This window comes from Mobula birostris, chromosome 13 (genome assembly GCF_030028105.1).
Source record: "Mobula birostris isolate sMobBir1 chromosome 13, sMobBir1.hap1, whole genome shotgun sequence".
Lineage (NCBI taxonomy): Eukaryota > Metazoa > Chordata > Chondrichthyes > Myliobatiformes > Myliobatidae > Mobula > Mobula birostris.
In genome coordinates this window covers 9965477-9981926 of record NC_092382.1, presented here as the reverse complement: position 1 = coordinate 9981926, position 16450 = coordinate 9965477, and the positions used below count along the sequence as shown (strand labels likewise).

At 44.4% G+C, this 16450-nt stretch overlaps 1 protein-coding gene across 1 annotated transcript in view; it reads left to right on the top strand.

The window, feature by feature from the left end:
- Nucleotides 1-16450, top strand: part of LOC140208360 (NACHT, LRR and PYD domains-containing protein 3-like) — a 49748-nt gene that overhangs the window by 6895 nt on the left and 26403 nt on the right. The window contains exon 2 of the mRNA XM_072276962.1: nucleotides 16262-16352. Coding sequence (XP_072133063.1) covers nucleotides 16292-16352 — 61 coding nt within the window. The 5' untranslated portion in view covers nucleotides 16262-16291. The remainder of the gene's footprint in view (nucleotides 1-16261; nucleotides 16353-16450) is intronic.

Genomic DNA, 16450 nt, shown 5'->3' with positions numbered 1-16450 from the left:
AGTGGAATACAGTGTCAAGAAGAGTATGGTCATGCACTTTGATAGACGAGATGAAAGGGTTAGTTATTTTCTAAATACAACAGAAAAATGAGGTTCAAAGGTACTTGGAGGTCCTTGTGCAGGATTCCCTAATGATTAATTTGCAGGTTGGGGCTGTGGTGAGGACGGCAAAGGCGATGTTAGCATTCATTTCAAGAGGATTAGAATATAAAAGCAAGAATGCAATGTTGAAACTTTATAATATCCAGGCCACACTTGGAGTATTGTGAGCAGTTTTGGGCTTCTTAACTTCGAAAGGAATGTGCTGAAACTGTATGGGGTTCAAAGGCTGCTCACGGAAATGCTTCCACGATTGATTGGCTTGTCATATGAACAGCGTTTGATGGCTCTGGGCCAGTGTTCACTGGAATTCCGAGGAAGGAAGGGTGACCGTATTGAAACCTATCGACTGGTGCAAAGCCTTGACAGAGTTTATGTGGAGATGATGGTTCCTCTGGTAGCAGAGTCTATGAGCAGATGACTCTACCCCAAAATAGAGGGGCGTCCTATCAGAACGGTGTGAGCAGGAATTTATTTTGCCATGGAATGTCGAATCTGTGGAAGTTTATTTTTCCCCCACAGGTAGCTGTTGTGACCAAATCTTTGTGTATATTTCAGACACAGGTTGATAGATCGCTGATTGATCAGGCCATGAAAGGGTGTGGTGAAAAGGTAGGAGACTGGGAATGACAGGAAACTTGGATCAGACATAATGAAATTGTGGAGTAGACTCGATGGGCTAAATGGCCTAATTCTGCTCCTATATGGTATGGTCGAATGGAGATAGAACATCCCATGGAACATAGAATAGTACATCACGGGAACACGTTCTTTGAAATCAAACCTGGAATCATTTTCCTGAACCGCCTTTTAATCCTCTCCATTTTTAACACATTTTTCTCATGTTAGGGGCTCAAACCTGCTAAGAATACTCTAAGGGTTGCCTCATCAGGACTTTATAAATTCTCAACAGTCCATCCTTTCTTTTATATTACAGTCCTCTTCAAATGAATGCAAAGATCGCATTTGCCTTCTCCACCATCAACTAAACCTGTATATTAACCTGTAAGGAAATTGCACAACCACTGCAACCCTCTTTGCAACTCAGTTGTTATTGTTTTTTTTTTGAATTTTGGGCCCAGCCTGTCCATAATCTCCACACAATTCAAATAGGAAACCTGCTTATTATTCTCATGTACCGAGGTGCAATGAAAACCCTGTTTAGCATCTCATCCATACAGATCAATAGAGCACAACAGGACATTCAGGTGATATAAAGTAAACAATAACAGAGTGTAACAAAGCATTATGGTTCCAGAGAAACTAAAGAGCAGGTAGCCATGTGGTGCAAGGTCGTAACAAGTTACATTGTGAGGTTAAAGTCAAACTTATAACGTCGGGGACCATTCACATATTTTCTGCTCCAGTTTGCCGCATTTCCATCTGTTATCTAACTCATTAATATCAATACCTGCAGCACTCCGCGAGTCTCATGCCTACGTTCGGAGAGACAACCATTTGCAAGCACTCTCTGGCTTCTGCACTCGCTTCATCCTGAATTCTAAGGACCTTTCCCTTTTGGACCAGCCTCCCATACAGAACTTTTTTCAAACGCCCTGTTAATATCAATGTAGGCAATGACACCCACATTACCTTCATCAAACTTCTTGATAACTTCCTCAAATATTTGAATAATTTGATTAGACATGACCTGTCAGGCTGACTATCTCTCATCAGGCCCGGTCTTTCGAAATTTTATAAATTCTGTTTATTAAAATACCTTCCAATGACATACCCAAGACTGATGTCAGGATCCAATGACAGACCCAAGACTGACGTCAGGATCCAATGACAGACCCAAGACTGATGTCAGGATCACGTGCCTATAATATCCCTTCTTACCTTTCGAGCCTCTCTGGCCTAAATGAGCAAAACCAGCTATCCTCCCATCCTCCGGCATATCACTCATAGCTCTGTACATTTTAAATGTCTCTGCCAGTGTTCGAGCAGTTTCTGCAGGCCTCCCACAGGGTCCGAGGTACACTTTGTCAGGCCCTGGGGATTTAACTTTTCTAATTCAGCAAGCACCTGTTCCGCAATCTGTATACAATCCATAACAAGATTAACGTTTCCCGATTTCTATATTCTCTGTATCTCTCTCCCAAATAAATACAGGCAAACAAAAGGTATTGAAGATCTACCCCATCCCTTTCGGTTCCTTGTCTAGATAGCACGCTGATCTTTTCTGACAGTTAATTGGGCAGTGAGAAATATTTGGCTCAATAAATTATTCTGCCACCAAATTGTCTGTATCCCTGGAAAAGCACCCATTACAGTTGTTGTTTACAAAGTTCACAAGAGTGATTCTGGAATAAAAAGTTTTATGTATGAGGAGCATTTGGTGTTTCTGGGCCTGTTCTCAATGGAGGGGTGGTGACTCTCGGAACAGGAACCCCAATGAACTCCAGAGGTCTAGATAGAGTGGATAGGGTCAAGATGTTTTCAACAGCAGGGGAGTCTAGTAACTGAGGTCACAATTTCAATCCATTCAATTGTACCTGGGGACCTTCCCTTCCATCATTCTGTCCAGTAGCCACATCTGAATTGAACCTGTATCAATGCCTGCGGTCGATCATTGATATAAGCTATTTGCAGACTCAAGAATATAATGGCATTTTAACCACTTAATTGAACAAACAATTAAACTTTATGGTTATCAACATGAAGCATTGTGTGACATCTTTTGTAAATATCCCATAGTTGCCATCTGGAGTGGATAGGCCGCATCCAACAACGTGGATTTGATTTTGGAACAGCTTCTGCACTACTGGAAGTTCTGTGGAGATGGAAATACCAACAGATTTACTGGATGCACCTCGAGACAGGGTTAAAACAGACATTGGAATCTTAGCTTCCCCATTACAAAATGGCTGAGGGTTCAGTATTCATCTTTGTCATAATGAAACTCAGAGCATGTGAGTTGATCCTTATTTCCTATTTTCAGTTAGTTCTGCTGAGCCACTTCCCCCATCACCAGGGTAACAGCCCACCAGAGCTGCAAGGAGTGTTGAACATTTTTATCACTCTCTGGTCACCGCCCCTCAGTGACCTCAGAAACCGGTGTGGATGTCTGGATGCCTTGAGCATTCACTGTACGGAATATATGATGTTTCTATTGCAATAAAGAGATAACGAATTAATGTAGGGATTGCATTTATGCAAATCTCTTCAGGATGTCACAAACATCTTGCAGTCAGCAATATTTGTGCATAACAATGGCAAAAACCTGTACTGAGTTTCCAGTGATTTATTTTCAATTTTATATTAAAAGCATTTTCTTATTGTTTCACTGTGGGAGATGTGACGGTGAATTGCACTGATCCAGGTCCCGCTCCGCAATAAGTTAATAAATATATGTGCTCAACTGACCTGCTGGAGACAAGTTAAAATATATTCCCACCCACTGGTGACCCATGGTCCGGGTTCCCCACCCGGTTAAATCATTATCGGGTTCTAGCCCTGTTATGGGATGGAGCGGAGTGTTAATTTTAGAAGTGGGATTACACGAGACACTGCTGAATATTACTAACAGGAAAGAGTCCTGGGAGTGTTGGTGCTTGGGCTATAATCCTGGGATGGGACTTCTGGATAACGGAACTGGCACAGTGTTATCCAAAGAGATATTACATCTAAACATATCCTTACCTTCCTCACTCGCTACCGCCTTCTTCCTTCAACAGGGATCACTCCCTCCACAATTCCCTTGTTCATTCATCCCTCCTCTCTAATCTCCCTCCATCCACTTATCCCTGCAAGCGGCCTGAGTCCTACACCTACCTGGACACCCCCTCCCTCACCTCCATTCAGACACAAAACAGTCCTTCCAGCTGAGGCAACACTTCACCTGTGAATCTGCTGGGCTTATCTATTGTGTCCCGTGCTCCCGATGCGGACTCATTTACATTGGTGAGTGCCGCCATAAACTAGGATTCCATTTTGTTGAGCATCTCTGTATTATCTGGCACATGGGGGATTTCGCAGTGATCAAACAATTTAATTCTGATTCCTATTCCCACATCTCGATCGGTGGCCTCCTCTTGTGCCAAGATGAGACCACCCTCAGAGTGGAGGAGCAACACCTTATATTCCATCTGGGTACCCTCCAAAATGATTGAATGAATATTAAATTATCCTTGCAGTAAACAATTCCCATCCTCCCCCAAAAAAAACTCCTCTATTCCCCAATCTGAACTTTAACTTACCCTCACGAAACTATTATTTCTCCCTGGATCCTCCCCCCCCCCCACCACCGCTTCCCTTTCTCCTATTGACAAGTCTCTGATTCTTTCATCTCCAGCCCTTGACCTGTCCTACAGTTGACTTCACCTGACACCTTCCAGCTCGCCTCTCTCCCCTCCCTTACCTTTTTATTCAGATATCTTCCCCCTCCTCCTCAGTAATGAGGAAGGCTCTTTGCCTGAAATGTCGACGGTTTACTCTTTTCCATAGATACTGCCTGATGTGTTGAGTTCCTCCAGTATTTTGTGTGTATTGTTTGGATTTCTAGCGTTTGCAGGCTTTCTCATATTTAAGTGTGGTAATTACTGTAACAATTGTTTAGGCTTTGTTGAGATTATATCTGGAATATGGTGTTAAAATTCTGCTCCCCATACTAACACATTTCGTTATGTAGACCAAAGAACAAACTGCCGGAGGAACTCAGTGGGTCGGGCAGCATCTGTGGAGGGAAATGGACCGTTAACATTTCGGGCCGAGACCCTCCCTCTGGACTGAGAGTGGACGGGAAATAGTCAGAGAAAAGAGGTGAGGGGTGGGGATGGGGCAAGAGCTGGGGAGTGAGAGGTGGATCCAGGTGAGGGGGAGGTGGGAAGGTGGAAATAATGACGGGTGGGAGGTGAGTAGTTGGGGCAACACGGGGTTGCCGAAGATGGATTTTAATTCCATGGAGGATTATCAAGGAGATTAGAGAGTATTTGTTTTAGAGATTCAGCAGACTGATCCCTGGAGGACGATGATGATCACTGATCGCCTTGACATGAAACAGGTCGGCAGATGTGTGCAGACTGAAGGGATCGAGGAAATGAAGATTGGGCAGGAACGTATGGCTGAGATGGAAGAGCAGCCGTCATCTTGTTGATGGTTGGAGGGGCTGACTAGCCAACTTCTGCTGTTTCTCACTTGATGTTTCAGTGTTCCTGTCCAGTGAGGCCCCAGAGGAATGTGAATAGAAATTAGTGTTTATGAACATAGAATTTGGTTGAATGAAACTTGCACAATATCCATTCAGGTCTGAATTGTGTGTCAGATGGGGATGGAAATCGAACCCATAACTCTGAGACGGGTTGGGGTGTGGAGAGCGATGGGGACGGCGAAAGTACCATGGAAACATTAAAAGAAATGTAGCTGGTGTAAATATGAAATAATGTATAAAATGCGGCAGGTAGGTCAAGCATCGTTTAGAGCATGGGGGGCATCACTGGTACAGTCAAAGCTATTTTCCCTAACGCAGTCTGCAATGCCGTTGATGCCCAGTCAAATAGACCAAGGATTGTTCCCCAGGGTTGGGGAGCCCAAAGTCAAAGGGCACAGATACAAACGAGCGTAGAGATCAGAGAGACCTGAGAGGTAATATCAGTACACAGAGCGAATGAGTATCTGGAACAAGCTGTGTAGTGTTTGCATCGTTGGTTATCTACCTCGGGTTCAGTATTTTCACCGTGTCTGGAAGTTCCCGCTCCTGTCGCCTGTCTTTGAGCAGCTGGAAAATAAAGAAATATTCAAGTTGTTCGAGACCTGAAATCAGATCCGAAAATGTTTGAAACCATTCCGACACAGGGAGTTGGAGCTGAAGCATTAACTTTTATCCTCTTTATCTGTAGTGTTTCTTGTATTTGCAGCATTTTCAAACATTACGTTGAAATGATTTAAGTCTCCTGGGAAATAGACTTGTGTAGGACGTTCAATTTAAATTCGTTCCCTTTCAGCACAGAAAGAGGGCTTTCGGCCCATCTAGTCTGTGCCTTCCTCTGCCTGAACCCATCCACATGCACCCAGACCATATCCCTCGATACCTCCTTCATCCATATACACATGCAAACGTCTCCTAAATACTGCATTTGAAACCTGCATCCGCATTCGTGCCACCCTCTGAGTGAAATAGTTCCTACCCTCGATTCCCTTTAGATATTTCACTTTTTACTCTAAGCCTATGACCACACTGAACATGAAGGGCAAAAGCCTGCCAACATTCACCCTATTTACACCATCATAGGTTTGTTTACCTCCAGCAGGGGTTCCCAACCTGGGGTCCACAGATCCTCCCGTAAATGGTAGGGGTCCATGACAAAAAAAAAATGTCTGGGAACCCCTGCTAGCATCTCCCCCCTCATTCTCCTGCGCTCCAAGGAATCAATAGATTATCCTGCAACCAGCTTGTCTGCTATTCATGGAAATGTGTACATAACAGTTTCACAAGAGTGATTCTGGAATGAAAGGTTTTATGTATGAGTGGCATTTGGTGTCTCTGGGCCTGTTCGCAATGGAGGGGTGGCGACTCTGGGAACAGAAACGTGAATGAAATCCCGAGGACTGGATAGTGCGAAAGGGGCAAGATGTTTTCAACAGTAGGGGAGTGTAGGATCTGAGTCACAACCTCAATCTATTCAGTTGTATCTGGGGACCTTCTCTTCCATCCTTCTGTGCAGTAGCAGGATCTGAATATCACCTGTATCAATGCCAGGGTTTGATCGAGGTTATAGGGTATTTGCAGACGCAAGAATATAATGGAATTTTTAACCACTTAATTGAACAAAGAAGAACACTTAATGGTTATCACCACAATGCATTGTGTGATGTCCTTATGTAAATATCCTATAGTGACATTTGGAACAGACCGGCCGCATCGAACAATGTGTTTTGATTTTGGACCAGTTTCTGCACTGCTGGAAGTTCTGTAGAAACGTAAATACCAACAGATTTAATGGATACACCTTGAGACAGGGTTAAAACAGCCATTGCAATTTTAGCCTGCCCATTACAAAATGACTGAGAGCTCAATATTCATCGTTGTCATAATAAAACTCAGAGCATGTGAGGTTGAGTTCTTTATTTCCTATTTTCAGTTAGTTCTGCTGAGCCACTTCCTCCATCACCAGGGTAACAGCCCACCAGAGCTGCAGAGTGTTGAACATTTTTTATCACTCTCTGGTCACTACCCCTCAGTGGCCTCAGGAGCCGGCGTGGAGGCCCGGATGCCTTGAGCATTCACTGTCTGGAATATATCATGTTTATATTGCAATGTAGAGATAACTAATGAATGTAAGGATTGCATTTAAGCAAATCTGTTTCGGATGTCACAAACAGGGGTCAACAGGGATCACTCGCTCCACAATTTCCTTGATCATTCATCCCTCCTCACTAATCTTCTTCCAGATACTTATCCCTACATACGGCCTGAGTACTACACCTACCCGTACACCTCCTCCCTCACATCCATTCAGAACCCGGAACAGTGCTTCCAAGTGAGGCAACACTTCACCTGCGAATCTGCTGGGATCATCTATTGTGTCCCGTGCTCCCGATGCGGACTCATTTACATTGGTGAGTGCCGCCATAAACTAGGATTCCGTTTTGTTGAGCATCTCTGTATTATCTGGCACATGGGGGACTTCGCAGTGGTCAAACAATTTAATTCTTATTCCCATTCCGAAGTCTCGATCGATGGCCTCCTCTTGTGCCAAGATTAGACCACCCTCAGAGTGGAGGAGCAACACCTTATATTCCATCTGGGTACCCTCCAACCCGATTGCATGAATATTGAATTATCCTTCCAGTAAACAATCCCCCCCCCCTCCACACACACACTTCTCTATTCCCCACTCTGAACTTTCATTTCTGCTCACCAGCCTATTACTTCCTCCTGGATCCCCTCTTTCCCTTTATCCTATTGACAACTCTCTGATTCTTTCTTCTCCAGCCCTTGACCTACCCATCACCTGAATTCAGCTATCACCTTCCAGGTCGCTTCTCTCTCCTCCCCGACCTTTCTATTCAGATATCTTCCCCCTCCTCCTCAGTAATGAAAAAGGCTCGTGGTCCAAAAAGGCTCGTGGTCTGCCTGTTGTGCTGAGTTCCTCCAGCATTTTGTGTGTGTTGTTTTCGATTTCCAGCATTAGCAAGCTTTCATCATGTTTAAGTATGGTAATTACCATAACAATTATTTGTGCTTTGTTGAGATTGTACCTGGAATTTGGTGTAAAATCCCGCTCCCCACACTAACACGGGTCATACAGACCAAAGAACAAACTGCCGGAGGAACTCAGTGGGTCGGGCAGCATCTGTGGAGGGAAATGGACCGTCAACATTTCGGGCCGAGACCCTCCCTCTGGACTGAGAGTGGACGGGAAATAGTCAGAGAAAAGAGGTGAGGGGTGGGGATGGGGCAAGAGCTGGGGAGTGAGAGGTGGATCCAGGTGAGGGGGGAGGTGGGAAGGTGAAAATAGTGACAGGGGTGGGAGGTGAGTGGTTGGGGCAACACGGGGCTGCAGAAGATGGAAATTATTTCCATACAGGATTATCTAAGAAGTTAGAGAGTGTTTGTTTTAGAGATTCACCGGGCTGATTGCTGGAGGACGCTGAAGTCCCACTGATCGTCTTCACATAAAACACAGATCGGTAGATGTGTGAAGACCGAAGGGGTCGAGAAAATGAGGCTGAGATTGGAGAGCAGCTGTCATCTTGTTGATGGTTAGAGGGGCTGAATGGCCACCTCCTGCTGTTTCTTACTTGATGTTTCAGTGTTCCTGTCCAGTGAGGCTCCGGAGAATGTGAATAAGAATTAGTGTTTATAAACATCAAAGTGATTTCAATGAAATCTGAACAATTCTTGTTCGGGTGGGAATTGTGATTCATACCTGGATGGGAATCCAACCCGTAACTCTGAGAACCGATAGATGGAGAGATGGGGACGGGAAGATACAGAGGGAAAAATTTCAAAGTTAGCTGGTGTAAATATGAAATAATGTGTAAAATGCTGCACAAAAACTCAAGATGCTGGGGATCTGCACCAAAAACGGGACATGGTTGAAGCCATTCTGACGAACGGTTGTGAACCCAAATCGTTAACTTTGTTCCTCGGGAACTGGGCCTGTGCTTAGTCACTTGTTTTAAAATACTTAGAGGAAGAAACCACATTTCTCCCCTGCAAATTATCCTGGTACCACATTCCCTGTTATTCCCGGAAATATGTTCAGTACAACTGTTGCTCACATGATTCACAACAGTAATCCCTGTAATGAGAGGCTGTATGTGCGACAAACATTTGATGACCCTGGACCTGTACTCTATGGAGTTCAGAAGTACAGAGGTGGACGGGGTCTTATTTAAACCGACGGAATGCTGAACAGCCTGGATCCAGTGGACATGGAGGGATGTTTCCAACAGATGGGGAGTCTGTGGTCTGAGAGGACAGCCTCCGAATAAAGAAGTTTCCCTTTAAAACTGAGATGAGAGAAACTTCTTCAGCCAAAGAGTGGTCAATGTGTGGACTTTGGTGCAACAGATAGTAAGGCTGCCACTGGGTATATTTACGGCAGAGGTTAATATATTAATGATCATTTTTGTTAGCCAGAACTACTAGAGAATTAATTGAATACAGCACGAGGCATGGTGAAAAACAGCCTTTACAATTTTAGTTTCACCGTTACAAAATGGCTGCACTGTTAACCTTTGGCATAATGAAACTCGCCGCATACAATGTTCAGCTTGTTATTTCCCTTTTCGGTTTCTTTTGGCGAGCCACTTTCTCCGCTTCCAGGGTAACAGCCCACCAGAGCTGCAAGAAGTGTTGCATATTTGTTTTTATTTCTCTTTGGTCACCGCCTCTCAGCGTAGAGACAGTGGCCTCGGCAGCAAATGTAACAGAATGACAGTGGGAGGAAAGGTTGCTGTGAGTATTGACTGTATGGAATGTATACACCAGGGTCCCACTGAGCTCAGAACTAACAAACCGGTGGGGATGGGGGGACATTTACACAGTTTGGGGTGTTGCTGATATTTTGCAATCAGTTACTATCTGTGCATTAAAATGAAGAGGAAAAAAACTACAGTTACAGGAAATTTAAAGTAAAAAAAGTGAATGCTGGAAATATACAGCAGATCGCAGCACCTTGGACAGTCTAATTCTGTAACTGGGTCTTACACATTTCTCCTTTCACAGAAGTACCCTAATGTACTGAGTTTAAAGCAGTTTCTATTTTATAATTTTACATATTGTTCCTGCTACACTGCAGGGAAACATGACAGCCAACTGTGCTGGGCAAGATCCCGCCCAGCAATGATATTGTGATCAGATGTGCTCTGTTGAGTTGATGGAGACAAGCTGAAATTCCAAACAGCAGAAGAAGACAGCAAAAAGGAAAATATCGACCAGTTAGCCTGACCTCAGTGGTTGGGAAAATGTTGGAGTCAATTGTTGAGGATGATGTGATGGAGTACTTGGTGACACAGAACAAGATAGTATATAGTCAACATGGTTTCCTTCAGGGAAAATCCTGCCAGTCAAACCTGTTGGAATTCTTTGAGGAGAGTACAAGTAGGATAGACAAAGGGGATGCAGTGGATGTTGTATATCTGGACTTTCAGAAGGCCTTTGACATGGTGCCACACATGAGCCTGCTCACCAAGATAGGTGCCCGTGGTATTACAGGAATGGTACTAACATGGTTAGTGCATTGACTGATTGGTAAGAGGCAGCGAATGAGAATAAAAGGATCATTTTCTTGTTGGCCGCCAGCGACTAATGGTGTTCTGCAGGGGTTGGTGTTGGGACCACTTCTATGTATGCTGTATTTAAATGATTTAGATAATGGTATAGATCAGAGTCAGAATCAGGTTTATTATCACCGACATGTGATGTCAAATTTGTTAACTTAGCAGCAGCAGTTCAATGCAAAATATAATCTAGCAGGGGGAGAAATAATAAACAAAATAATAATAACTAAACGAGTATTACAATTACGGCATACTTATATTGAATAGATTTTTTTAAACAGTGCAAAAACAGAAATACTGTAAAAAGTGAGGTAATGTCCAAAGATTCAATGTCCATTTAGGAATCGGATGGCAGAGGGGACGAGCTGTTCCTGAATCGCTGAGTGTGTGCCTTCAGGCTTCTGTACCTCCTATCTGATGGTAACAGTGAGAAAAGGACATGCCCTGTGTGCTGGAGGTCCTTAAAAATGGACACTGCCTTTCTGAGACACCACTTCCTGCAGATGTCCTGCGTACTTTGTAGGCTAGTATCCAATATGAATCTGACTAGATTTACAACCTTCTTTTGGTCCTGTTCAGTAGCCCTTCCATACCAGACAGTGATACAGCCTGTCAGAATGCTCTCCACGGTACAACTGTAGAAGTTTTTGAGTGTATTTGTTGACATACCAAACCTCTTCAAATGCCTAATAAAGTATAGCCGTTGTCTTGCCTTCTTTATAACTACATCGATATGTTGGGACCAGGTTAATCCTCAGAGATCTTAACACCCAGGGATTTGAAACTGCTCACTCTCCCCACTTCTGATCCCTTTATGAGGATTGGCATGTGTTTCTTCATCTTACCCTTGCTGAAGTCCACAATCAGCTCTTTTGTCTTACTGACGTTGAGTGCCAGGTTGTTGCTGCGGCACCACTCCACTAGTTGGCATATCTCACTCCTGTACGCCCTCTCATCACCACCGGAGATTTTACCAACAATACCTGTGTCATCAGAAAATTTGTAGATTGTATTTGAGCTATGCCTAGCCACACAGTCATGTGTATACAGAGAGTAGAGCAGTGTGCTAAGCACACACCCCTGAGGTGCGCTAGAATTGATCATAAGCGAGGAGTATATGTTATCACCAATCGGCACAGAATGTGGTCTTCTGGTTAGGAAGTCGAGGATCCAATTGCAGAGGGAGGTAAAGAGGCCCAGGTTCTGCAACTTCTCAATTAGGATTGTGGGAATGATGGTATTAAATGCTGAGCTATAGTCGATGAACAGCATCCTGACGTAGGTGTTTGTGTTGTCCAGGTGGTCTAAAGCCGTGTGGAGAGCCATTGAGATTGCATCTGCCATTGACTTATTGTGGCGATAGGCAAATTGCAGTGGGTTCAGGTCCTTGCTGAGGCAGGAGTTCAAACTAGTCATGACCAACTTCTCAAAGCATTTCATCACTGTCGATGTGAGAGCTACCGGGCGATAGTCATTAGGGCAGCCCACATTATTCTTCTTAGGCACTGGTATAATTGTTGCCCTTTTGAAGCAAGTGGGAACTTCGGCTCGTAGCAGTGAGAGGTTGAAAATGTCCTTGAATACTCCCGCTAGTTGGTTGGCACAGGTTTTCAGAGCCTCACCAGGTACGCCATCGGCACCTTCTGCCTTGCGAGGGTTCACTCTCTTTAAGGACAGCCTAACATCGGCCTCTGAGACAGATATCACAGGGTCATCAGGTGCAGCAGGGATTTTCAAGGCTGTAGTTGTGTTCTGCCTTTCAAAGCGTGCATAGAAGGCATTGAGTTCATCTGGTAGCGAAGCATCGCCGCCATTCACGCTATTGTGTTTCGCTTTTAGGACGTACAGACCCTGCCGGAGTTGCTCTGCATCCGAAGTCGCTTCCTACGTCTTTCGAAATTGTTTTTTCGTTCTTGAAATAGCCCTCCCCAAACCATACCTGGTTCCTGCACAGGCCTGGGTTGCCAGACTTGAATGCCACAGATCTAGCTTCAGCAGACGACATACCTCCTGGTTCATCCGTGGCTTTTGGTTTGGGAATGTACAGTCAGTCTTTGTGGGCACACACTCATCCACACAGGTTTTAATGAAGTCAGTAACAACTACAGCATACTCATCCAGGTTCAAAGATGAATCCCTGAATACAGTCCAGTCCACCGATTCAAAGCAGTCCTGTAGGGGCTCCTGTGCTTCCCTTGTCCAAACCTTCTTGGTCCTCACTGCTGGTGCCGCAGTCTTCAGTCTCTGCCTATACTCAGGGTGTAGAAGTACAGCCAGGTGATCAGACTTCCCGAAGTGAGGGCGTGGAGTAGCACGGTAGGCCTATTGATGGTGATGTAACAATGGTCCAGTGTGTTGTTTCCTCTGGTATTGCATATCATCTGTTGATGGTAGTTGCTTGGTGATGTTTTTCAGACTGACCTGTTTAAAATCACCCAAAACGATATTTTGTTAAGCAGATTTGTCCCTCGCCATTTATGGAATTCCCAGCAGTTCAATATTGTAGTTAAAATTGTGAAGTGTTACGGATTTGCAAGAAAACATGCTTCTTTTAATGCTACATCTCACAATAATATTTAAAATATATGTTTAAAATCCGGCAGTATTTTTAGCGATCGGTCAATAACGTTGGTGTCTATTTCCCAGTTAGAAACCCAACACTTCTGGGATCAGCAAGAGTGAGATGCAGAGATATTTCGTGTTGCAACTCGGGGCTTCATTATGGCCAATTCTCTGTTTCCACAGCAAGCGTTACTAACAAGGCCATAAACCGAGCACTGTCAAAATGACTGTGGGGTAATCTAGACAGAACGTGTTAAGAACACTAGCTGTGAAGCACATTGCAATCGATGCACGTTAATTGCGGTTAGCCAATATTTTGGAACATGGGCTATAGCACGGTCTCATCAAGAATGATGAGTTCGGAGAAGGACATAAAGATGCGGAAGGTGCTGGCGTGGAGGGCTATGATTGAGATGAAGGAAATCTGGATGTCGAACCTGACCAGAGGGCTTAAAAAGAGGATTTTCATAGCAGTCATAGAGTCCATTCTCACGAACGGATGCGAGACATGGACACTCACCAAGACTATACTAAAGTCTGTAGATGGTTGCTATACACAAATGCTCTGAATGGCTCTTGACGTGAGTTGGCAACAGCACATGACGAACGTCGAGCTCTATGACGACCTACCGATGCTCACCACTAAAATCCAGGCGAGAAGACTGCAACTAGCGGGGCACTGTCTACGCCACCACGAGCTACCTGCCAGCCTAGTCATCATATGGGAGCCCAAGCACGGGAGGATGAGCCCTGGGCGCCCTCCCAAGACTATGGTCAACATGCTGCTAGAAGACAGCGGCGCGGCTAATGTGGATGAACTGAACACACTGATGAGGGACAGGGAGAAGTGGAGAGTCCGTTATCGTGCCCGACGCCGGCCCCCTCGGCCTGAGTCGACGTAGTGGTAGTAGTAGTAGTAGTAGTATTAGTACTAGTCGTACTATAGCATGGCTGAATAGAATGAACAGAACTCCTTCACCAGGACATTCTCTAATAACGAAAAGAAAATGAATAGCACACAAAATCAATTTGCCTCACCAGGGGGAATATATTGAGGGGCGATGCAGCTTATGAGCCTGAGAAGCCATTACTTACAAAATCCAAATATTCTGGTAGCTTTTTATTTCCAGAAAAATAACATTAACAAATTGATAGATCGTTAACGCTGTTGCTAAGTTAAAGAGTGAATTATATCTATAGGCTTCAATGGGTACATTTAATGTCAGAGAAATGTATGTTTCTTCGCAAATATCCACGAGAACAGAGGAGTGCCCCAAAGTATGAATGACAGTCAAATGTTAGAAACTCAAAGACAACCCGCAGCTCCTCTCACTCACGCATAAACAGCAGCAAAACAACGACCGCCCCTCCCCACCAGCAAAAAAGCATCCGCACACTCCACCGAGCACTCAAGCGTTTGGCAAAGCATCAGTAAAGATACAGACAAAGCCTACTCGTTCACCCGGTAATTCAACATACCACAGGCTCTCTCTGTCCCTAATAAGGGGAGAAAAGAGATGTCCCTGTTTCGCAGCGAGAGGAGAGACATAACAAACAACTCGCTGATTTCCGATGTTAAAAAAGTCAGTTGTGTTGCTTTTTCCGAGCTCTGTGCCCAAAGAACTCGAGTCCCTGGCACACAGTCATCTTGTTGCTTCTGATCCTCCATCTCCCACGACACACCAGTCATCAGAGGGAATGCAAATCATCCTTTCACTGTCAGGTTGAACGTTGTAAACATTATCTCCAGCACAAACTTATCCAGCCTGGAAATGTCAAAATTATCCCCAGCCTTGTCTTCAGAAAGTAGGAAATACTGCACAATATTTATTAATTTGAAGAACCCAGTCAATAACCGAGGTTTGAATTTGACTTCCACAGGTTCTGAACCACGATTAGCACCACTACAATTTGAATGTGCAAATTCCTATTTTGGTAAATTAATGGACCGCGTGCAAAAGGAAAGGCGAACTCAAATACTCAAAGTTCACAGTCCCATCTGCAGCCTTTCATTGATTCCTGGAGGCAGATTTCGTTACAGTAATCGCTGTCCCACTCCCTCTTCAGTGGATCATCAGATAATAAACAAGTCATGCATTAAAATTTAACCAAATGCATTAAATGTAATCATGATGCATGGTACCGCACTAGTCCACAGGATGAGCTGTTTTTTTTTTAATATATATGAAGGTCAGATGTAAAGGCTGGTGAAGGTATAATCACTGTTAGTAGGCACAGATTTAATAAAGGCGAGGAAATGGTGCAAATCGTTTCATCAAAGCAAATTGCACAAAAATTAATCCACTGAGACTTTAGAAACCTTCTAACATCGCTCCTGTATTTAACTTCATGGAAACTTGCCAGTGACATCCATGTTAAAATGAAAGGAGAATCAGGTGTGATTAAGAAATCTGCGCAATTCCGCAACAAGAGGAATGGAAGTCGCATGGTCAGCAGGAGTGTTATGGGTTACGCTGTTGTTACAGACGTCCGTTGATCATCACAGCGCCACCAGTGGTGGGAGGGTCAAAGCAGTGGGTACTGTCTGCTCAGACTCTCCAACCTGCATTGAAATTCCACCGATCCACAATTCGGTATGACACCACTCCGGGTCCATGCCACAGGACTGGTTCCTGAAACTTGTTCTTGCTTTGAACAGCGTGAGCAGATCAGCCGGTAATGCGGCCAACGTGGGTACTCCAGGGATTGTGTGATTGGGGGTGTGAATGTGTGCAGAAGGATCAGGCCATATCATGACTGCATTGGATATGAACATGTTACTGTCAGTGTGTAGCTGAATGGACATGGCAAAGTTCTCCTTTATGCCTTAATTGATGTCTGACCCGTCTGTTAATTTTGCTTGTTACAGAGAACCAGAAGCTGCCCACACATCCTCAAAATGGCTGAAGCAGCAAGTAAGGGAGGGGTTCCAGAAGCTACAACATCAGGAAAACAGATGGGTATGTAGGAATCATTTTGTTGACACCAAATTGGGCAATCTCATATTCAGCATCTGCTCTGTACCTGACATGTATATCTCAACTTCCCACACCGGTTC